Here is a 25,637-nt window from a genome sequence, read left to right as displayed (position 1 = left end):
ACATATAGAGTAAGCCCACGTTTTATTTTTTTTCGACAAATCATTGTGTATTAAATTTATCTATGGTACTCTCTAAGATAACATTTCAGTTGAGAGTGATAGGAGAGACCTGTTCTTTGTAAAGATCACTTAGCACATGCTGAGATTTCCAACTGTTTAGGCAGTAGAATGGTAGATACTACCTGAAAAAATGTTAATACCTGGTCCCAAACTCTCTGGCGGCAATTGATCGATCACTCAATGGCCTTTGGGAGAGAGGGAGAGCCGGAGACACACAAACAACCGACATTAATGCAGTAGCAAGCAGGAAAGAAAAGGTGGTTGTTTGTGGAATTGTATCTTGTGGATGTTTGTTTTTTTTCGAGTACCTTTTTTCAATGTAGTGGTGGTAAACAATCTTTTTTGTGTTCGAAAAAATGCCATCACATAAGAGAGTAAACCTTTTTTGGTTCGGCTCCTATCACACAAACACACACCACACCAATGTGAAATATGGTGAGAGAGTGCCCGCAAGAGAGTCAAGTGCCTGTGTGTGTGATTTTTATATTGCATGGCCATGGCGTTGGTAGTTACATTTCGTATTTTCAAGATAAACTTTAGTTTCATACTCAACGTTTTAAAGCGCACTTCGTTTCTCGTGTCGTCGTCGCCTTCGTATGGAAATGTCTGATGCATAGTTATTCATTTTTTCGGTTTTGCAAAACTTATACTTTTTGGATTATTTTAAACGGAATTTGGATTAATTTGAATTATTTAAAACAAGAAAAAGAATCAATTTTAAAACAATATTTTATTGGAAAAAATAAATAAATATCACTTAACCAGTAACAACAAGAAGAAGCATACAACAACTACCCAACCGTAAAACTTGTTTGGCTAGTAAATCTCAAAACGGCAAATCAAAACTGCCAACTGTTTGTAAAGTGCCTAACACAACATATATGAGAAGAGGAGAGTGTGCAAAAAATTAAAGCAAATCTTAAGAAAAACAACAACAACCAAAAAATTGTGTATATTTTTCCAAAAAAAGAAAAAAAGAATATCAAAAAAATTACAAATTGTGCAGAAGTAGAAAAAAAGAGTTGCAAATGACGTAAGATTCTTAAAACAAAAAGAAAAAATCAAACGAAATATCGTTTCTATGTTGAGTATTGAAATTAAAGAATAAAAAAAATATTAAAAACCAAGTGAAAACCTACCAAACCAGCCAGTTGGAAGAAAGAAAAACAGAACAACCCACCAAAAACTGATTTACATCTGCCAAACAACGAAGCCAGCCACCCAACGGTCCCCGCCCAAAACATTTAGGGATTTAACAGAACTATAATGACGTTGGCGTTACAAAGCTGAGCTGTGCTGTGCTGCTATTACAATTTTCTTTTGACAATGAAAGGATACAATTGGTTTGGAGCCTTACTACTCCTACTGATAGTACTCACGCACAATTTCGAGCCCCTGTTGGCGCAACGAGCACGCAATGGCCGCAATAGCAATAAATATGAGGATACCAATAATAATAGATCACAGCGCAAGCGCAACAACAACAATGGCAATCGCTCACAGTCATCGCATCGCCCACGTCCATCCAGCCAACATCTGATATCGTCATTGGCCTCACAGCCGAGCAGCATCAGCAGTGTCAGCAGTTCCACGCATCATCATTTGGCTGAGGATCAGCATACGGAATTTGTTAAGGGCAAAAGTAAGTTCTAAAAATATATCTAATTATTGATATTACAAGGAAGACAGAAAAACACATCAACTAACCTGGAAATTTTGAAAACAAGTAGGTTGTTGTTTTTGCTGTTGTAGAACACTTTCTCACACAGACGTACATAAGCCAAGGGGAATTTTTACGTTTGCACAATTAAATGCAGGTTAATGATAAAATTAATGACCATCTTGTTGTTGTTGGTTTTGGTTGTTTTTCTTGTTTATGTCTCAAGCATGGAAAATGAATTGATTTGAACCAAAACCAAAGCAATGCAAATGACCAAATCCATCGAACCAACCATCCATGCAAGAGGCATACCAACGATCCATCTAACTGGCCAAAAGCATTTTGTATGCGCTATTACACGTCGCTCATAGTTCACTCTTGTTCATACGTGATTCTAATACAAAATTATGTATTTGATTTCTTTACAAGCTACTACCAACTATGGCCAGAAAAATCAAGTCAACTAAACGAACATTGTTAACCTGAACTTTGGTAGAATATTTTGCATTTTTTAATTCAATTGGATGATATTGGAAATATTTCTCATAGGTTTTTTTTAAACAAAAAATCTTTATCTCCAAAACTGAGATTAAATATAAAATTTTCCTTTTAAGGGAACATTTTTGACGATCTGCTAACTATTGAATAATATTAAAAAAGCCATTAACAAAAATTTTCTTTTTAAGGAATTTGTTAATTAAATGAATACAAAAATCCACATTTTTATTGAAATCATTCTTTTGGGAAATATTTTTTGTTCAAAATTATAAAATGTTTTTGATGAATGTTCATGTCTTAATGAAAAATCTTTATTTTTATTGAAAACAAAAGTTTCCCTTATTGGGTTTTAAATGGCTTATTTTATCAGAAAGGTCCAAATAAATCAAATATTTCTTTAAAAATCATTAAAACTAAAAATTTCCCTTTAGGGGAATTATTTATTCATAAAAAAATTCGAAAATTCCTATAGGAAAATTTATAGTTAGTGTCCATGTTTACCTATTCGATCCCATAAATCATTTTTATATTTTAAATCTCAAAAATAAATTTTTTAAATACCTAGGATTATTTAAAAATGTTTTTCTGTTCCCGCCACCCCACAACAACAACAACACTTGTTTTGCAAAAATTAATAATAACTAGTGTGGCAAAGAAACCTCCGAACCGAACGTACGTACGTGATTTTGTTCAAACTCAAGCATTTAGCAACACCTGTACGAAGGGTGTTCGATAAGAATAGTAAGCTTTGTTTCTAAAGAAAAAAAAGGTGATTTTATTTCTGTTGTTATTGTTTATTATTAAAAACTAATTGATATGTAAATTAATTTTATTGTTTTTGCAAAAAAAGAAAAGAAATGAGTCAATACCATAAAACAACAATAACAATTTATGAAGATTTCCCAAAGAAAAAAATAACGGGCTTCAGGTATTATTGGGAACCTGAGAATATTTTGAAAGTATTTCTTTTTTGGGGCAGGGATTTAAAATACCAAAACTTTTCTGAAAAATATGTAAATATTTTTAGGCTGACTTGGTCTATGAGTATATATTATAGAGAGACTATTGGAAGACATTTCTCCCGAATATAATTTTAACTTATCTAAATTCTTTGTTATAGAAAATTCCTTTAGAAGGGTAGGAATTCTGAGAAGCATATTTTTTATTTTAAAATTGAGTTATCTTTATAATATTGTATTAGTTCATATATGACACTAATTAAAATCAAAAACATTCAAATTGAGCAATAACACCATTAATGTTGTCATAATCAATGATGCAATTTAAAATAACAAAAAAAAACATTTAAACCGGATTAACAAATTATAAACTTTAACCACATGCCCTTTAGCTATCAACAAATATGCAATAATATGCACTGCGATAATTACTGGAGTGAAGCGTGTGTTTAGATAATCGATGATAACAGAAAAAACATGTGCATCTGGCTTTTGACAACCCATGATTTATTTGTATTTTCAAAAAAAAAATTGAACAAATCTGTAAATTGTTGAGAAATGAAATACAGTAGTCATTTTTGTATGATTATTTGAATACCGGCTACTTGAAATACCCATCATTATAAAGTATATTTTATAATTGCTTAATTTTTGTGATTATTATTTAATATTTGAAATATTAAAAATGAACAAAAATCCTTGATTTATAAAAATTTCAATAAATTATTTCATTAACCTACCACAAGGAATAATTTCTATTAGTTTTAATATTTGATGAATGAAACAGGTGTCTCTTCAATAGAGCCCAGAGAAATCAGTTTTTCATCACAACAATTGTTGTGATTTAAATGCCATGCATTTTCTCTTTTCAAAAACTCTCTCATTTCAAAAACTCACCATTTGATAACACAAACGGCAGGTAACGTTTGTGTTATCAAATAAGGAGAGTTTTTGAACAACATGGCTTCTCCTCTATCATAAGGTAACTGTTTTACTCTCAACTCTCTTTCTCTTTACTTAAAATGTTCAGAAAACTGTTATAATTGCTTATAACAGTAAAGAGAAATGAGAAGCCGTTGAATGTTGTACGAGCACATGATTATCACAAGGGTTTTCCCTCATTTCTCTTTACGCTTATAAGAGATACGTATAACAGTTGTTTATGCCTTTGGTTATAAAATTAAAATTTTCTATTTAATTTAGATAAAATGTTATTAACGGACATTTAAATTTTAATTTAGAAATTGTAATTTAATATTCGATCATTCATTTTTTTTTCGGGCATGACATTTTGACAGTTCTCGAAAAAAAATTAGCTAACGGAAAAGAAATCAAAGAAACATGTTACCTGACACAGAAACTTTTTTGATTTGATATTATTTTTAGTTAACAAAATTAAAACTATCATCAATTTTCGTAAAGGGAAAACCTTTGATATCCCCTCCCCCTCCCCTATTAAACCCTGCTGCCAGAATCATCATTCATTTTTTATTTGGCATTTGATGTTTAGATTTTTGGTTTTCGATTTTCAAGATATAAAATATTTATAAATCATTATTAATGTTTATACAAAATGCTTGGCGGCTACATCAGCAGCAAATCAACCTTCATACGCGATGATGACGACGACGACACATGTTCAAACGATTTGTCTTCGTTCGTTTTCTTTCTACCTGGTATATAATGGTATCTTTGTTTTTTAGTTGGAAGCTAATCGCCAGTATAACTATTTTTTGGTTCTTGTGCAGCAGTGGCGGAGTAAGGGAGGAAGGTATTTTTTTCAATTTTACATTGCATCACTTTATCAATAAATAAGACAGCTAGGCAGTCATACATCTATCCAACCAAACAACCATCCATCTATCCAGCCAGCTAGTAGTTTTTATGTTGACTGATGTTGTGTTTCTTTTTCGATGGTTCGACATTTGCTCTAGGTATAGATTATTTTGAGTTCTTGGTGTTGCTGTTGTTGTTGCATTTAATAACTGACATTTAAGTAAGCAAAGTGTACTCCACATGAATTTATTGACTGTTCTACATTTGGTAAGCGTTTTTGTTGGTGTTTTTTCATTTCATATATAATTTTTCTTCTCTGATTTTTCGTACATAGTCCATATTGTTGTTGTGGTTGTTGTATTTGTAGGCCTTTGTATCAAACATAGTTTTTATCTTATCTACATGTATAGTAATTTTTTAGAGCATTTTTTAAAAAAGGTACTTATTTGTAGTTTGTTTTGTTTTCGTTATGCTTTTTTCATTGCCTTCTTCGTTATTTTCTTAACACTCACCTATATATTTTTGTTGTTTATTATTATTATTTTTTTATTGTACACAAGTTCAGTTAGAATTTCAATTACAATTACTTGGTTTGTTTTGGTTTTTCTTTTTGTTTTCATAATTATTTAGTTCAAAATCACCTGGAAAAGTAGTGGTCGTTGTCGGTGTCTTAGAGCATAAATACCACTTAAGACCTTTTTTGAAAAAAAAAACGTAGATTAGTTCGGCATAATATAAAATATGAAAATATTGATATATTTGTTCTCAATAACAATATGAAAAAAATGTGTTATCAGCCACACACGACAGAAAAGAAGGTGATTGTATGGCAAAATAATAGTTTTTTTTTGAAAACAAAATTTAAGTAAGGGTTGGTTTTCCAGGGGCCGTAAAAATAAAATGAAAAAATGTCACGTCATATTTTGAGGTATATAATTCCCGCTAACCTATTTTATATGAAAGAACAAAATAAAGAGTTGAGGGACATTTATTTGTAAATATAATTACCAGCAATTTCTCTTCCTTCTTCTTATTATAAATCCCTATACATTATTAAAAAATATATTTTCTTTCACCTTTCCTTTCTTTCGCACCTAGAAATCTATAGTGCAAATTTCCTTTTAAATATAGAAATTTAATTGGTAAATAAATTACCCATTTAAGAAATGTATCTCCCTTTCCTGCTTGTTGCCAAAGGTAGCATAGGATGTTATGAATATATATATCAAAGAAGGTTAGAATATGAGGTCATTGTTTTGTGTGACGATTTTGTGGCACTATTTCAAATTATACACAATAAATATTAAAGAAGAATTTATAAAGCATCTAATGACGAACACTAGTTCAAAAGATATTTTTAATCCAACTCCTACCCTTGCCACCGAAAAATCGCTTAACATCTAAGGGATATTTCAAATGTGTTTAAAATCATTAAATTCTATATTACTGAGACTCTTAATTTCAGTTTTCATTTTGATGCCTTATTTTACGTTATACAAGATTAATATTAAAGAAGAATTTATAAAGGACTTAATGACGAACAATAGTCCTAAGGATAATTTTAGTCCAGCACATACCCTTGTCAACGAAAAATCGCCTTAAAACTTGGAGATATTTCAAATGCAATCAAAATCCTTTAATTCTGAAGGTGAAAACTTCAGGCATTGTTTTGAGACCTTAAATTTCATTTTGCACATTTAGTTTTGACATAAAAATTTTAGAGGACTCAGGATCACTTTATCATATCTCATATCTTGGTTGTCGAAAACTCTCTTATATACAGCATATATAAAAAATTACAAATATTACCCATGTCAAAGGAGCCTATTTCTGAGGTTGTTTTGAGGGCTTCGATTCCATTATTTACACTTTGACAAGGAGAAAAGTTATAGAGGACCTAATTACAAGAATTATTCTCAAATATAGTTTTAACATAGTTAATATCCTTCTTATATTTTTTTTATTTTTTGAAATTTTAGACCCAATAAAATTAGATTTTTAAAATTAATAATTTCCGACCAAACACATTTTTTTCTATTCATTTTCTATTTTTTTAAATGCCGAATACCTTAAAAATTACCTTCAAATAGAAAGAAAATTACTCCCCAAACGGAATTCCAATGCTCCATTAAAAGCCGGTTAGCATACAAAAAAGAGCCCAGTAAAATGTACAAACACGAAATGCATTTTGTATAAATCTGAGAGGAACAAACACATAGTTTTTGTTGTTGTTGTTGTAGTTTACAACAAACTGAAACTCTAGCATTTTTCATTTTCTTCAAATTTCATTTTTTCTAGCAGTGTAGCTTGGCTGGGTGGCAGTGTGGCACATTTTGTGTATCTCTAGGAACGAAACATTGGCAGCACGACTCGAAAACAAAATCGTTTGTTTACTATTTTTTTGTTCTTCTTCTTCTTCTCGAGTTGAAAGTCTGGCTAACCAAAAAGAAGAAGAAGAAGAAAACGTAGAGTCCAAGTTCCAAAGTAAAATGGTAGTATGGATGGCTGGCTGGCTGGGATGCTGTTTGCTTGCTTGATGATATTTGAAAATGGTTTGGTTGAAGCTATGTATGTATGTAAAATAACATTGGAATGTTGTTACAACAACAACAATAACATGTCTTACAACTACATTCACTTATCTATCCACACAGCATCTACGAATGCATTACAAAAAAGAAATCCACAAAAAATAAAAGACCAGAAAGAAAAAAAATTGAAACGACAACGAAAACTTATAAAAGTTGAAAAACAACAACATTACTGGCGCGTGCCTGTGTATTAGTAGAGATAGATTAAAAAAAGAGAACTAGAGAGAGTGACAGAGAGAGAAACATAAACGATCATTGCAATCTTGGCTTGGCTTAAAACTCTATGTAAATCTCAAGCTAAGGCTAGGCTTGTGTCTTAAGACCTCTTACCTCACTTACGTTGGAGTCTGATGTTTGGATGTTGCTTAGCTAACCAAAAACCTATAATTAGTGTGGGCTTCCTAATGAAAAGTCTATCATATATTTCGGGAGATTTTTTCGAATGATTTCTTCTTTGTTTGAATTTTTTAGGTTGTTGTTGAAATTCAATAATTTTAGGTTTGTATTTTTGCTTTTGTTGTTTAATTTTTTTTGATGGATTACTGGCATCGATCAAAAATTATGTGTTTGTTTTTTGAGTATTTTTTGTCTTCTAAAGAAACAAGATTTTGTGGTTAAAAGCCAAGCTTGAATTAAGGCCTCCAAGGCAAATTATGATTATCTAGAATGGATACTGGATATGTAGCTTGGATATGTTGTGATTTTGGGGCCAACATTTTGTAAGCATTTAAATTAATTAAGAGGCAAATAACCCGTTTTTCATTTAATTTTTTTAGGGGAGGATTGATAACACAAAAGCCCCTCTATATATACCTTCTTCTCTAATTTTAATAATATATTTTTGATCTTATAACAAAAAAAAATCTCATCTTCGTGTTAAGGCGTTAGAAATCGCCATTTCTAACTTACCAATTTCCTGCGCTTTTGTTGATTATTATTTTTTGTTCATTTTCGTTATGCTTAATTTGTAATGGTTTGCTGTTTTACATAACATTTTTTCTATATTATTTGCATATGGAGAGAAAGATATCCATATCCGCAAATGATCATCATAGAGTCGAACATGTGTTTATCCAAAGTACACATCCGTTAAAGATAAACGACCATAAATAAAAAGCATGGCAAACCATACTACCGCCCGTACCTTTGCCTAGGCATTATTAATTTTTTTCTTCTTCTTTTAAATTGTAGGTAAATATGAGAAAACAAAATTAAATCGTATTTTTTCCTCTTATCTCAAAAATGAAACTCCAGTGTTGTTGCTGTTGTTGTACAAAAAAATAAATAAAATTGAGGGTACTATTGCCAATATTTACATTTGTGTGTTATACATTTAATACAAATATTTGCTAATTTCCATAAAAAACATAATTGTATTGGGCATATTCTGAGGTACTACTTCTAGTCATTGACATATCTATGCGAATGTGTTGAAATAGAAATAATAGGTGGGTTTTTTTCTTTCGAGCAAAACAAAATATATATTTTTTAAGTCTTGTTAAAAAATATTTAATTGACAGATGTGAATAGAAATAATAGGGGTTTTCTATTCCAAACAAACATATATTTTTTCTTGGGAATCCTGGCGAATGAAAATAGAAACAATAGAATACATTTTCTTAAACAATATATTTTTTTGTGGAAAATAATTAAATATAAAAAAAATTGTTAATTTTGTTATTTTGGGCCCCAGAATTTTCTTGGGGTGTAGTGGTGCACAGATCGTAAGGTTCTATTACTTTAATAGCTGAAAAAAATATTCCTCTTAAAAAAAAAACCACCCATTATACAATCCATTAGCTAACTGCAAATCACATTGTACCCAATTTACCTTGTATTGTTATTAACAACTCGCTGTTCGGTTAGGTTGTTAATGTTATTGGTAAAAAATGTTTGTTGTTGTTGGTGATATTTTTATCATCTTCTTTTAATTGTTGTTGTAGTAGTGTTGTCAATATGTGTGTTTTTGTTTGTCCTAGTATTTGCACAATTGTCTTATTGAAAAAAATCGTACACCGAGATAAGGTTTCCATCCCCCTACAAAGTCAGTTTTTTACTCTTAATTTTAATATTCCACAATTCTTTGGAGCTTTTTTTAATAATGTTCAACAAACAATTTTATTGATTAAGCTAAAACAAATATTTATCGTGTATGTAGAAGATTATTAAGAAGAAGAAGCAATGGGTATTCGTTTAATCTGGAAGTTTACAAGTTTTTTTGAATTCTTTGAATTTTTTTAATGAAAGATAAAAACAAATTATTGGAATTTTTAAAGGAAGAGGATTTTAGCAAAAAAATAATTTTTAAAATAAATAAAAAAATAAATTTTTAATGAAAAAATATTTGCTTCTTTTTTATTTAAAATTTACAAAAATAGATATGTAAATTGAAAATCGAAGTAATATATTTTTTAATTTTTTAATTAAAAAATTATTTTTAAATTTAAAAAAAATATATAAATAATAAACAATAAAGTAATTAAGTTATATTTTTGCGGATTTAGAAATGCAATATTTTTTTGTTTCAATTTGTATTATTAGTATTATTTTTTTTTCTTATGATTTTCAAAGTAAGAAAAAAAATTTTTTAATAAAAACAATTTTTATATATATTTATTTTTAAATGTTTCGAACTTAAAATTTTTAAATTCTGGATTTTTTTAAATTTATTCTATTAAACATTTTTTGTTTATTTATTAATTTTTATCATTTATTTTGTTGATTTATTTGTTTATGTGTCTTATCGCATTTTTTCGGCGTTTTGTTTGCTCGCCCATAAGCCTCTGCCAAACAAAAGGTGTAACGGCGAGCAAAAGGTCTGGCATTACATCAAAATCGTTGATAAGTTTGTTTTGTTTATTTTCTTCAAAATAAAACTGAAAAATTTTGTAACGTTTTTTTTAAGTAAATAAATCAGGTGTTACTCCGAAAAAAATATTACTAAAATTATGAGGTTTTTTATTTATTTTCAACAGAATAAATAATGGAAGAAATGCCACTGGCTGACTCAGTAGAAGTTCGTGCAACAGGGCTTTATTGCATTAAATTTGGAATTAAAGCCCTATTGAATTGCAGCTTTTTTTCTGAAAATTACACAAAATTACATTTGATAGACGAGAAATAAATCCCAGAATTTTCTTTTTGACCTATAAAAAAATATTTTATAAGGGGGAATGCTTTTTATAGGTCAAGAGGGGCCTCAATAAAATTCCCTGTTATTTGAAAAATTTTATAATTATTTATTGACATTTTTATGAAGCAACATTTTCAAAGACCGTATTTGGTTTGAAAGGGTTTTATTTGGTACGTAATCATATTGGAGAAGGATTTCTATATTTAGGATATTTCCTTTGTATATATATGCCAAACAGGCTTTCATATTACATATATATTTGCTTTATTTGAAAATCGAAATTATAATTTCAATATTTTTATATTACTGAAAATTTAACCTCCCACATTTTTTTTAATTTTTAAGGGTCTTTGAAATAATATCCATTTATTATTTGTTTCTATTTCGAAATACACCATCCTAAAGGGTGTTTGAAATTGTAACCATGATTTTCTGTTTTCTATTTATATTTCGTGTTAGCTGTTTTTTCTCATATGTTTGTTTATTTATACAACATCAAATAGACTTTGAAGAGGTGGGCGTACCAAACTCAAGAAACATAATAAAAACCCACTTAAAAAAAAACGATGTGGTAATGGCAATGTATGGTATTATGCTCAAAATGTTTTGTTTTCAGTTTCTATTTTTTATAAACAAAATATTGTTATCCAACACAACTCTTGGATATAAAAATTCAAAATAAAATCCAGAATCATATTTTGAAAATTCCCAGAATTTATATTAAAATATATAATTTTTGTGTGCCATCCCCAGTTCTGGTTTTTTGCTGGGGAATCCCTTTAAGCCATTTCATAAAAAAAATCTTTGGCATAATATATAATTATTAAATAAAAAAATGTTTCCTTAAAGCTTTCTCTGATCATTCTTCCTTCTTTTTATATGCCATTTTTCTTTTTTGATTCATTATAAAAAAACACATAATTTGTAGCTTAAAGATATTCATCTTTCGTTATTTCGTTTCTTGAATCTTTCTTCCGAATTCTGGCCCATTATGCTGTCTGCAGTATTTTTTGTTGTTTTTGGTTTTTTTTTTGGTGGTAAGCCCACAAAAATAATGTTCCTATCATAATCGTGCTTTAGCCTTAAGATATTATGTTACGCCGCTTGTTCTCTGTGTGTAATGGTAGTGGTGCGGCAATATTGGCGATGGTGGTGGTTATGTTGTTGGCATTGCGCCACAAGCTTAGTTGCTGTTGTTTGTTTCGCTTCATAAGCAATTGCTAAACGTGAGGCACGATTTTCTGGAGTTTCAACAAACAAATACAACAACAGCGACAGCAACACGATTATCAACCAATACCAAGGTAAATTTTAAAAAGTTGAACAAGACGACACTGATGATGATGATGAAGATGAGGAGGTCTTAGAACTGTAAGCCAAAACAAAATGTTTGCACGATTCCCTGTGATTGCAGCATCTTGATGTTGTTGCTGCTGTTGTTTTACTTGAATTCCTTCGCTTAAATCTGGAACTACAATACAATACGGGATGCTGTTTACAAAACTAACTAAACCATCAATGTTTATGGCTTAGAAATGTTAGAAAATGTAAGCAGCCAAACTACCAGGCTGCCTGCCTGCCCGTTTGGTTACAATTTTGAATTTCAATTGCATGCAGAAGAAGAAGAAGTAGAAAGAGATTGTTGTCTGCATGTCTCCATACATTTGTGGCTCGTGCTTTTAACACAAACTTGAAACAAAATTGCAAAATACACAATTGCTTTGGATGCATGGCTGGCTGGCTGCTGCCTGCATTTTGTTTTGTTGCTGTGGCATTTGAAAAATCCTTTTGATATTTTGTCGTCATTAGTCAATAGTTTCCATTTTTATGGCACAAAAAGTTATGAATAATTTATGACCATTTACGCACCGGATAAAAATTAAGAAAAAAAAAATAAACATTAAAAAATCATTGCTGTTGTAGTTGGTTGTAATTACAAAAACGCGTGCTGTTTTGTAAGGAAATGTTTGATAGTTAAAAAAAATACTATTTGGTAAATTGTAAAAACTAAGCAATTAAGAAATCTTATTGAATATTCAGTCAAGACAATTGTGGCATAAATATTTATAAACAATTGAAAAAAAAAATTGACAAAATGTTAAGTACAAAATTTTTCCACATAATATCCAACTTTTTACGAAATAAAAATATCAAATTAATCGAATATTGAAAGAATATAGCCCATGGAAATTTAATAATTTGTTGTATTTTTTCAAAATTAATTTTCATCTATTTTTTTAAATTTTAAGTAATGAAACACATTAAAAATATCTTCCTATATGAATTTTGCTCTCTTACAATCATCTCTTTAGTATTTGATTGATACATATGCTCTTGATTATTGTGCCAAATACTACAGTTCATAAATTACTCTCAAATATCACAATTCTTTGAAGTTCCTTTAATTCTATATTAGCATTCTCTTCAATGAAAGAGAGAAAGCAGAACCGATTTTTACAACTGTTAAGATGCTAAATGGCATAACTTTTCATAGCAACAAATCACACATACTAACCCTCTCTCTCTGTCATATCTCTCGTTCATCAAAGCCAACACCAACAACATTATATGAGCATCCATCTCCCACTGTTTTATTACAGCTTTTTTGATAATGGAATATTCGGCATTTTATATCTCTCTCTATCACTTCTCTCCCTTACAATCATTCTCTGCCTTTGAAAATTTATTGCTTTCATAAATCACTTGCTCTGTGAGAGAGTTTATAATAAAATCTCTGTAATTGTGAGTTTTTAAGTGTTAGATGTCTAATAAAATGGAGAAAACCACAATTCAAGAGAATATTTATGGCATGCTATAAAAATGTTATCATAAATTATATTGCAAATAGTTTTTGGTGGATTTTTAATTTGCAAATGGTGGCAAATTTTTGGGTTATAACATAAATAATTGTAGGCATGGCCAAAAATGTATTGAAGGGGGGAATATTTTTAATTTGGAATTTAAAATATTAAATAAATTAGGACGATTTGAATTTAAAAAATGAAGTATGTTGAAGGTCAGAAAGGAGGTTATTTGTAAGAGATGTAGGTCTTAAGTAAATATTTTTACATGAAGAAAATTGCAGAAATTTGTCGAATTAAATAAAAATAGCATAGTGAATGTTATAGGGTATCTTTATAAAATAATATTTTTCTAGTAACAAAATTGTTTATATTAATTTATGTAAATACTATATATTATATATAATTTTTCTGTTTCGATATATATATATATATACTATTTTTTGTAGTTATCAAAAATTGTATATTTTTTGTAGTTATCAAATATCTCTGGTATTGGAATTTATAATAACCAAGAAAAAAAATCTGAACCAAAATTTGTTCCAGACATCATCTTAAGATTTGTGTGATTTCTTAAGCTTGTCATTTCAAAGACGAAAAAAAATCTTCACCCGAGAAAAAGACAATACCCAACAACTCCCATCCCAATAAAAATCCCAAAATAATAAACATCTCATAATTCATGGGGCCAGCATTTTATTTTATGATCACGGCGGCGATCATGGTGATGATGGTGGTGGTCGTATCACGGTGTATGTTGCGATCAATGCTTATAGTTGTTGTTGGTTTTATATTTTCCTGTGAATACATAAAATACCTAAAGCAGCATGACATATTGCACGATTTCAAAATTTAAACTCCTTTCGAAAGACAACAACAACTAAAACGTGCATTGACAAAACTTTAGCCGAACAGCGGCTTTAATAAAAGCCGACTCCTTTGTTGCTTAGGTTGTACAACATAACAAAACGCCAGCCCAGCCAGGCAGTCAGCAGGCAAATTTATAAAACAAAAAATGCCAAAAAGATGGACAGCCAAAGATAATATTTAAACTTCAGCTTAAAAGTCTTAAGGCTATGACAAAAGAAGGGGTGGGGGAGAAGAGGAAAGGAGGTAGGTTTATGCTAAAACACAACAAAATTGTTTACACTTACCACACAGCTAGATAAATAATATTTTGTTAATACATTCTCTTTCTCTCTAAGAGAGAGAAATTCAAAATAAAACCATAAAGGAGGAAAAAATTAAGGGGTTTTTGCAAAACCAAAATAAAAACAAACAAAATATTATTTTTAAGCAATTACTTTAAAAACAAAACCCACAAGAATCCAGGTGGCTAAATAAAAGAAATGCTTACACGCACACACACACACATACATAAATTCATAAGAGTGTATGAAAAGAACAAGCAATGAAATGGAAGCCCAAAACAACAGCATAGTGTCTAAGCCAGCCCGTATTCATCACTCCAGTTCCACGAATCTTTCGACCAAAACACATCATACATACAAAACTACAACAACAACAAATTCTTTGTTGTTTTTCTTAAAGAAAACCGGTAAAGTAAGCCAAAACACTCAGAGGGCAAAAACTACTCTCATACACAGAAGACTTTGCCGCCATAGTTGGCAGTATGGTGGCTCTGTTGTTGTTGGTCTGGTCATCGGCAAAAGAAATACCTACCTAGTGGTGGTCAGTTGAAATGGAAAATGGACTAACTAATAAAATGAACAAAATCTCTAAAGGGTAATTGGTATAAAGAGGACTCTCACAGATCAGTACCTTTGTGAAGTCTCCAGTCTACTATAATTTTATGGTTCTTTCATAAAGATATTTCAGCTTAATTTTTCTTTACAGAAAACATTTATGAAAGCTTCTATAGAAGATTTCCAGACATAATTTGGAAATATTTTCTAAAAACCCTTGGAAAGATATTTGGTGTCCTTCCCTCTACATTAGATATTTCGTATTTTTTTTTAGCCCATACAAGACAGGTATTATTTCTCTCGAGAGCCCTAAAATGGATTTTTTCTGCAGTAGTGCTTTAGGAGGATCATTGGTCTATATTAAACAAATTTTAAAGAGGTTTTCATAGGACAGAGAAATCTAGTCGACATGGTATCCGTAAATGGACAATCTTTGGCAGAACTTTTTACTATGATCCAGATCTTAAGAAATCTTCTATGTAAGATACGAAGATCCGTCTAATGACGGAGGCAGGTATTTGTAGATATAACAAAGGTGTGAAATATTTTAATTCATCCCAAGTTTATCCTCTTTTAATTTTCACCGATCGCGTTGCAATTATTTGTGGTATATTATTCTCTCTATTTTCATAAGTTCCTCTCCTCTTCTTGGCCAACTGTCTATGGGCAAACATGTTTGGGACAAAATATTTTTGTGTAAAACAACAAAACTAAACCCAAGAAAAAAAAACAAAATGAAAAAGAAAACGAAGAAGAACAAAACAAAAAAGAAGAAAGCAACAACAACAATGAAAAACATAACGATAACACAATGATTTGTTCAACGAACAAAAAGAACAGCGTTAAACAATTGTTTTGTTGCAGCCGCCACAAGTTGAGGCTGGATGGATGGAGGCTTGGTTGAAGTCGTTGTCTAGCATGATGCAATGGTTCTTGGATTTTAACAGAGCTCTCAAAGGAAAAATCAAGCATTTTTTAACACCAAAACCAACAACAACATCATTATCATGCCACTGATTATCATGACGATTGTGTTGGGGTGATATAAAGGAAGGAATTTCTGGATGCCTTTTCATTTTTCTTCAAAGAAGAAAGTTTCTTTCTTTATATTTTCTACCAACAGAACTTTGCTTTGTCTGTCCACCCCTGAAGCAAAGTTAAAAAAAACCAGCTATTGAAGCTGTTAAGGCTATCAATCATAATTTTCTTGTTGTTGTTGTTAGCCAACTCTTAAACAAATTTGTGGCGTCTTTCGTTTGGTGTTTCTCCAATGGATGTTTGTTGCTTAAGTCTTTTGTTTTATAATGAGTGCGAACACACATTTACAAGGCGGAGAGCCTTAAGCCAAACGATTTTTTTTTTCAGCATTCTTTTACCATTTTTTGTTGTTTCTTACATTTTTCCGATTAATCAAAAAGTCACGAGATTTTATTGTAAAAATCAGAAAAAAAACAAATACCCAAAGAACGATTGTAAAAAGGAATCTTGGTAATACTCAGCATTTAATGTTAAAGTCGTGTCCAAGCAGTTTTTGTTTTTTCTGTTTGTTTTTTATTCTCATTGGCCTTTTCCACGCCGATGATGATTATAAAAATTGTTTGCCTTATATAGAATCCTGGAAGGTCTTTTTTGTATCGAAGTAACAAAAATTACTTTGTGTTTTGCTTTTAAGTTTAGTTAGTTGTGTCTCTGACGGTTCCTTTTGTCTTTGGCAAAAGGTTTTTTATTCCTGCAGTTTATTGTGTGATTGTCAAGAAAAAATGCGAGAAAATAAACAGAATTTTTGTTGGAATTCGTTTTTTTTTCTCATTGTATACTCTGCCAAACTGCCAAAGATGAACATGAAACAAGAATTCCGAAATATTTTGTTAAAACAAGAAATTCAATAATTTCCAAATAAGCCGATACCGATCAAAAAGGAATATTTTGTTGTTGGGCAACAAAAACAAAGGAATGAGACAATTTTTGGTTTGGGATACAATTAAAGTTTTGGTCAAAATTCAAGTGAATTGACAAACAAAATGAAGATGCTTTGAATTCTATTTGAAATTGTTAAGAAACATACAATGCCGTTTTTATGAAAGATAATAAAGGCAAAAAATATTCAAGGCAATTAAGGTACAGGCGAAATTGTATACAACTAATTTTCTATTAAATATTTTGTATATATTTTTGTTATTAAAAAAATAATAAAAATTCTCACAAAAAGTATTTTCTATATAATATAAATCAATATAATATACTCAATATAAATTTCTGCTTTGAAATGTTTCAAAAGTGTTTTTCTAGAGCTGAACAATGTTGGAATTTCCCTCAATTTTTTTTCTAAGCTCCATTCCAAGGTATTTTTTCTGGCCCTTATTTCGATAATTATTTTTATTTTTTTTCAGTCCGGTCTTTTTGGCCCTCATTTTGTATGCATTTACATGGGTGGTATTTTTTCGAAAATGTTTTGATGAATGATATTAGGAAATCCCCTACTCTATAAAAAGAAACCCTATATACTTTTTTCATGTGGGTGTTTCATTAATGATTTCTTTTGGCAGATGGCACACTTTTGTCGGGGCGTCATCCGCCATACCATACCAACCACTCATAACCATTATCGATATGGCTAAATGACACCCACTTCTAACATTGATAACGGAGATGCCAAGCAACCAACGCCTTCCTTCTATCATATAAATACAATCAATTAATGAAGATGCTGCTAAAAAGCCCTATGGCCCTACTCTTTCCGTTTCCGTTTATTTGCATACCTTTGACTAATTAACACACAAACAAAATTATAATTTTATGTTTTCTTCATCAATGGCCGTTGCTGACTAATTTTATTTATTGTTGTTTTTCAAATAACAACAACATCAACAATAAAAATGTGTGGTAATTTTAGTTGTTATTTTTGTTTTGCTTTTTGTTTCAAATAAATTATATATTTCTGAGTATAAAAAATTATTGAAAATTATACTGCGAGAGAGCCATGTCGCTGTTTTGTTGTTGTTATTGTTTCTTTAATTCGTTGTGAAGTGTGTATTTTTATTTTTCGATTTTTGCGTAGGATGCTAATTATTGTTTACCACCAACATTATTTTTATTATTATTTCTTTCATTTGCTTAAGTTTTTCTTTGTGTGTGTGCATCAGTCTTTCATGTTTCATGTATCTCTTCTTTGTCCAGCCCACTTATTCGTTGACAATTATCTTTAATGTAGAGATTTACAGCAGGAAAAAATCAACGAAACCCCTTTTTATAAGAATGGAAAAAACAAGAAATTATTTTCTTAAAAAAAATTTACAATTTTCCATTAAAATATTTAATTTAGTTTCATTAATTTTTATTTTTATATATAAAATTATTTAAATTTCCATGTTTTCCTATAAATTTATAATATGTAACAAAAGACTTAAGAAACAAACACGATATGCAAATTTAATATGCATTAAAAAGCATTCTCTCTCAAAGAGAACAAAAATTTACAGTACAGAGTGTAAGAGTAATGGTCATTGTGAATTAATGCAAGTTTATTTCCTAAGTCTTATTTCATCAAATAACCCTACTGCTCTCATAAATTAACAGCAATATACTCCTAGTAATACTAATAAAGACTTAAGAAGGAAACTTGATGCAAATCTCAGGGATATTATCAGGCTGAGAGAGAAATATGAAAGACTTAAGAAACAAACTTAATCCATACTGGCTATCAGTATAATTACTTCTCTCTCTCTCTCTCTCTCTCTTTTTGCTATTATACTAAAGACTTAAGAAACAAACTCGATTCAAATTATTTAATGGATAAACGGAAGACTTAACACACAAACTTGATTTAGTATTGAAATTGTGGCAAAGAGAGAATTAAAGGATTCTGTGCATGAAATAATAAACCGTAAACAAACAAAAATACAAATCATTTTAAATAAAAAATATTCAATTTATGTTTCTTAAAAAATATTCCTTTTGCCAAAAAAAGTATTAAATTTCGGTAGTTCAAAGAAAACAATAAAAGTTGCCATCACAAACATACCAACAAAAAGCGTTAACCCCATTTCATCTGGTTTCATCTTCAAATTGATCTCTATTCCTAGAATTGATTTCTAGGGTTTATCTACAAATCTAGGTAATAATTAAATTTAACCGGTTTCAGTTGAACGAATGACTTAATTGAAATTTATATTGCTTTGCTTGATTTGTGAAATAAATTTGGAATTTTCTGATGGTTGTTGTGGTACCCTTCACAAACGCCTACTTTATTAAGGTAGTACCTACACCTTTTTGTGAGATGGCGTGGTCGTGTGGTTATGCATAATTTGTTGTTGATGTGACCATTGGCCACACTCTCTCCCCAAAAACCTTCATAAAAAATAACTTTAACCCACCTTTGTAATATTTTGTTACAGTTTTGTTTTCTATTTTTTGGAAACCCGTAGCAAAGTGCATTTTTAATTAATCATATAAATTAGAATTTTGGTTTAGGGTGTTCGTTGTTGTTGTCGTTATGATGAAACCCCTATAAAAACGTAAATGCAACAACCACCTACTTTTATCATGAACATCAAGCCAAAAAAAATAAAATTAAAAAAGTCATTAATTTTTTTGATTAACAAATTTTGTGGGTGGACGCGATTCGACAAAATATTTTGGTTTCATTTTTTTCTTTCGAGAAAATACAAGATGTGTTAAAAATAAACTTTCTCTCATGTTGTCGGTAATATATGAAGCTATTAATTTTGAAACAAAATGAAAAATATTTCAAATAATACTATATAATATACAAGATCATTAATTTCAATTATGACGATTTTTAAAAGCGTGCAAAATTTGACCAAAAATAAAATTCAAAATAGGGAAATAATTTAAAAAAACAAGATAAAAATAAATTAGAAACGAACAATAATTTATTTATGCTTCAAAATTACATTTTAGAGCAGTGTTTATTAAAGGAAATAAAAAATGTAAAATTCCTATGTGAAATAACAAAAGACTTAAGCAACAAGCACCATGGCATGTTTTCAAAGAAAAATAGTACGATGAAATGTTAATCACAAACAAAAATCTTGAAAGACAGTCAATTCCTATAAATAGAAAAAATCCTCTGTATTTGTATCTTAAGACGGACACTCCATATTTTTGTAAATATTTACCCTAAAAATAGGTTTATATTGATTTCAGAAGCCATTCTGTAATGTATGCAGTTTAAATGTTTTGTTTTATATAAATATGCAATAATCTAAAACTTTTATAAAAAATCTAAATCTTTTGTTTTATTTAGTAAACAAAGACAAAAATTTTCAAGCCAGAAATCTTCCACGATTTCTAGCGAACAGTCTATTAAAATGACATTTATTTGAATTTGTTTTATTTCCAAGAAGAAAAAAAAATAAAAATTAATATTCATATTAATATTATTTTTTTCTATTTTACACATTTCTCAGAGACACAACAGACTCTCCTTTTTGAAAGTTATTATGGCAAAACAAAATCGAAAAAAAAATAAAATGCACAATCAAATGCTGCACCTATTTTTTTGTTAACATACAACTTACAAAACTCTCTTAACTGACAATTGTCAAATGGAAAAAAGTAGACAGACACACATTTGACAGTAAACACATACATAAATCTTACAGCTTAACAACCAGATTTAATGGCAGCTAATAAAAGCAAAACTTAAATTCTTTGAAATAAAAACACCAAGTCAAGAAATCCACACAATTGCTCACCCATACAGCAGCGAGAAGACATCGGATTAACTCTCTTGGCTCTCTGAGTCTCCAGCAATTTGTTTTGATCTTTGTAAAAACCTATTGCTCTATCTGAATTGTAGTTTTTATTTTTTCTTATCTAGGAAGAGTGAAGAGAGAGAGAGCAAGAAACTCTCAACCACTTTGTTTTCATTTAACCAAAGAAACCAAACGAAACAAAAAACAGAAGTTCTGACCATATTTAGCATTTGAGCAAGAAAACCAACAACAACTAACTATTATTTTACTACCACAACTAAAATTGCATAGATAAATCCGGTCTACAATAACACAACATGATCATCATCATTTTCGTCGTCGACGTCGTCGTCATGATCATCAAGCAGCATCCAAGCGTAGCCTAACCTTTTAAGGTCATACATTTTGGAAGAAGCTAAAGGCGCCTTTTTACTTAATACCATGATTTGTTTTTTTTTTCTCCTCTTCTATTTTTAATGATGTTTTATTAATAATTTCCTTATTTTCTTCTTCTTGCAGTTTGTATTGGTACCAAATCACGTTTATCGGTGCCATCAAATCGTGAACACCATTATCGCAATCTAAGGGATCGTTACAATAATTGCACCTATGTTGATGGTAATTTGGAATTGACTTGGCTGCAGGATCCCAATTTGGATTTGAGTTTTTTGGAAAATATACGCGAGGTTACCGGTTATATACTTATCAGTCATGTGGATATACGACAAGTTGTGTTTCCAAGGTATGTTTTCGCACACACAGATACACACCCCTTGAACATTTAAAAATTAATTTTCTCTCATTACAGACTCCAAATCATACGCGGCCGCACCCTCTTCAATCTCAATGTCCAGGATGAACAATTCGCCCTGTTTGTGACCTATTCGAAAACCTTTTCGTTGGAAATGCCTGCCCTGCGTGACATTTTACAAGGTTCCGTGGGTTTCTTCAACAATTTCAATTTGTGTCACATTAAGACCTTGGATTGGAATGAAATCATCTCGGGTCCCCCGGACAAGTTCAAGTACCACTATGTCTACAATTTCACCCTGCCCGAACGACAATGCCCCAAATGTCATGAATCCTGTGAACGCGGCTGTTGGGGTGAAGGACCCAACAATTGCCAGAAATTCAGCAAAATCAATTGTTCACCACAGTGTGCCCAGGGTAGATGCTTTGGACCCCGACCACGTGAATGTTGCCATCTTTTCTGTGCCGGAGGTTGTACAGGACCCACGCAGAAGGAATGCATTGCCTGTAAGAATTTCTATGATGATGGTGTCTGCAAAGAAGAATGTCCACCCATGCAAAAATACAATCCCACCAATTATCTCTGGGAAGCCAATCCGGAGGGAAAATATGCCTATGGCGCCACCTGTGTCAAGGAATGCCCGGAACATCTGCTCAAAGATAATGGTGCCTGTGTGCGTAGCTGTCCAGCCTTTAAAATGGCCAAAGATGGCGAATGTATACCCTGTAATGGTCCGTGTCCCAAAACATGCCCTGGTCGTGCTGTTCTCCATTCCGGCAACATTGATTCCTACAAGGGTTGTACCGTCATTGAGGGGTCCATCCGGGTTCTAGATCAAACCTTTTCGGGTTTCCAAGATATTTACAAAAACTATTCTCTGGGTCCTCGTTACATTGCCATGCATCCTGATCGCATGGAGGTGTTTTCCACAGTCAAAGAAATTACCGGCTACTTGGATATTGAGGGTGTACATCCGGATTTTAAAAATCTCTCGTATTTCCGTAACTTAGAAGTGATACATGGTCGCCAGCTGATGGAAAGTTATTTCGCCTCTCTGTCCATTGTCAAGTCGTCTCTGCAAAGTTTGGAATTGAAATCGCTGAAGAGAATCAATGCAGGATCCGTGGTCATACAGCACAATGATAAGATTTGTTATGTCAATGACATCGATTGGACGAAGCTGCAGAAATCTGGAGAACATGGTTTTGTGGTGGAAATGAATCGCAACAGGGAAGATTGCAGTGAGTATTGGAATTCCCCCAACTTCATCTCTTAAAAAATAATACTAACAATCCTTCTCTCCTCTCTCTTCACTTTACAGAAAAAGATGGCTTCGTTTGTTCGGATCAATGCAATAAATCAGGTTGTTGGGGTTCTGGTCCAGATCAATGTTTGGAATGCAAAAACTTTGAGTTCAATGGCACCTGCATAGCCGATTGTCGTAATATTACAAAGTAAGTTTTAACCATCCACCTCAGTCTATTCCCTTGGATCAAGAAACTAATTTTTATCTCTTTGTAATTTACAGCGCTTATCAATTCGATGCCAAGACCTGCAAACAATGCCATCCAGAATGTCGCACCTGTTCGGGTCCCGATGCCGAACACTGTGATGAATGTGTCCATGTAAGAGATGAGAATCGTTGTGTCACTGTCTGCCCCGATAATAAATTCTCCGATTATGGTGTCTGCCGCACTTGTCATCCCACCTGTGAAGGCTGTACGGGCCCTAATAACACCATTGGTCCTGGTGGCTGTAAAACTTGCCATTTGGCCATAATAAATTCCGAGGGTGACATCGAACGTTGTCTGCTGAAGAATGATAAATGTCCCGATGGTTATTACTGGGAATATGTGAATCCCCAGGAACAAGGACAACTCAAGCCTTTGGCTGGCAAAGCCATTTGTCGCAAATGTCATCCTCGTTGTGAGCTGTGCAGTGGTTATGGTTTCCACGAACAGGTGTGCCAAAAATGTGCCGGATACAAACGTGGCGAACAATGTGACGATGAATGCCCCACCGATCATTATGCCGACGAAGTGAATCGTGAGTGTTTCATGTGTCATCCAGAGTGTAAGGGCTGTACTGGACCTGGTGCCGATGAATGTCTGGCTTGCCGTAGTTTCAAAATCTTTGGCGATGGTGATCCCTATGATAATTCCACAATCTTCAATTGTACCTCCAAGTGTCCCCCGGAATTGTCACATGTCATATACCAGGCACCTCATTTGGGTACCTATTGTTCGTCTGTACCTATGAAGGGTTCAAAACTTGTGGCTGCTGTGGACAATTATATTTTCCTCATCGTTGCAGTTGTGGCCTTGGTCGTGGTCTTGGGTACCCTCAGTGTTGTGACCTATGTGTGTCGTCAGAAAACCAAAGCCAAAACAGAGGCTGTTAAAATGACCATGGTCTTGTCAGGATGTGAAGATTCTGAACCTTTAAGACCCTCAAATATTGGAGCCAATCTTTCGAAGCTACGTATTGTCAAAGAGGCTGAACTGAGAAAAGGTGGTGTCTTGGGTATGGGAGCTTTTGGCCGTGTCTTCAAAGGTGTTTGGGTGCCGGAGGGTGAAAATGTCAAGATTCCGGTTGCCATTAAAGAGTTGTTAAAGTCGTCTGGAGCCGAGTCAAGTGAAGAGTTTTTGCGTGAGGCATATATCATGGCTTCCGTGGAACATCCCAATCTCTTGAAACTATTGGCTGTTTGTTTGACTTCCCAAATGATGTTGATTACCCAGTTGATGCCCTTGGGCTGTCTCTTGGATTATGTGCGTAATAACCGTGATAAAATCGGTTCCAAGGCTTTGCTGAATTGGTCCACCCAAATTGCCAAGGGTATGTCATATTTGGAAGAGAAACGTTTGGTCCATCGTGATTTGGCCGCCCGTAATGTCCTTGTCCAGACTCCATCCTGTGTGAAGATTACCGATTTCGGTTTGGCCAAGCTTCTGAACAACGATTCGAATGAATATAAGGCTGCTGGAGGTAAAATGCCCATCAAATGGTTGGCCTTGGAATGTATCCGTCATCGTGTATTTACCAGCAAATCGGATGTCTGGGCCTTTGGTGTAACCATCTGGGAATTGTTGACATTCGGCCAAAGACCCCATGAAAATATCCCCGCCAAAGATATTCCTGATCTCATTGAAGTTGGTTTGAAATTGGAACAACCGGAAATCTGTTCCCTGGATATTTACTGCACCCTGTTGTCGTGCTGGCATTTGGATGCTGAGATGAGACCATCATTCAAGCAGTTGGTCAATGTATTTGCCGAATTTGCCCGTGACCCTGGCCGTTATTTGGCCATACCCGGTGATAAGTTCACTCGCCTGCCAGCCTATACCAGCCAAGATGAAAAGGATCTGATTCGCAAATTGGCACCCAGTTTTGAGGGCAGTGAAGGCATGGTGGAACCAGATGATTATTTGCAACCCAAGGCTGCACCTGGTAACCACAACCAAGAAGGTTCTGAGGATGTGCCCAAACTGAATCGCTACTGCAAAGATCCCATGAACAAGAACTCGTCCAACGAAAGTGATGAAACCGATTCGAATGCCCGAGAGGTGGGTGTGGGAGATTTACGCTTGGAATTGCCAGTGGACGAGGATGACTACCTAATGCCCACATGCCAAATTAGCTCACAAACCACACTTAACAATAACAATGTAACCACTAGCAATGCCATGACGGGGGCACCTGGAGGTTACATGGATCTCATTGGGGTGCCGGCTAGCGTTGACAACCCTGAATATTTGCTCAACACCTCGGCAAATCTAAACAGCCAAGAGGCACCCATACCCACCCAGACTTTGGGTATTCCGGTGATGGTAATGCGGCCACCAAATGCAGGACCCACAATGCTGGATATACCTGTAACGCCATCCGAGCCCACAAGTTCCGATCACGAATACTACAACGATACACAAAGAGAGCTACAGCCTTTGCACAGAAACGAAACAAGGGTATGATACGATGTGGAATC

General features: G+C 32.4%; 1 protein-coding gene across 1 annotated transcript; it reads left to right on the top strand.

Moving 5' to 3' along the window:
- Window positions 1–1,380: 1,380 nt before the first annotated feature.
- Window positions 1,381–25,637, top strand: LOC133336433 (epidermal growth factor receptor). Its single transcript, XM_061544726.1, has 5 exons — window positions 1,381–1,702; window positions 21,421–21,643; window positions 21,710–22,893; window positions 22,974–23,106; window positions 23,181–25,637. The coding sequence occupies exons 1-5, from the start codon at window positions 1,387–1,389 to the stop codon at window positions 25,621–25,623; spliced, it is 4,299 nt and encodes a 1,432-aa protein (XP_061400710.1). The 5' UTR covers window positions 1,381–1,386; the 3' UTR covers window positions 25,624–25,637.

This window comes from Musca vetustissima, unplaced genomic scaffold, assembly GCF_032173495.1.
Source record: "Musca vetustissima isolate MV318-11 ecotype Yass unplaced genomic scaffold, APGP_CSIRO_Mvet_v1 utg4709, whole genome shotgun sequence".
Lineage (NCBI taxonomy): Eukaryota > Metazoa > Arthropoda > Insecta > Diptera > Muscidae > Musca > Musca vetustissima.
This window is presented reverse-complemented; position numbering and strand designations above follow the sequence as displayed.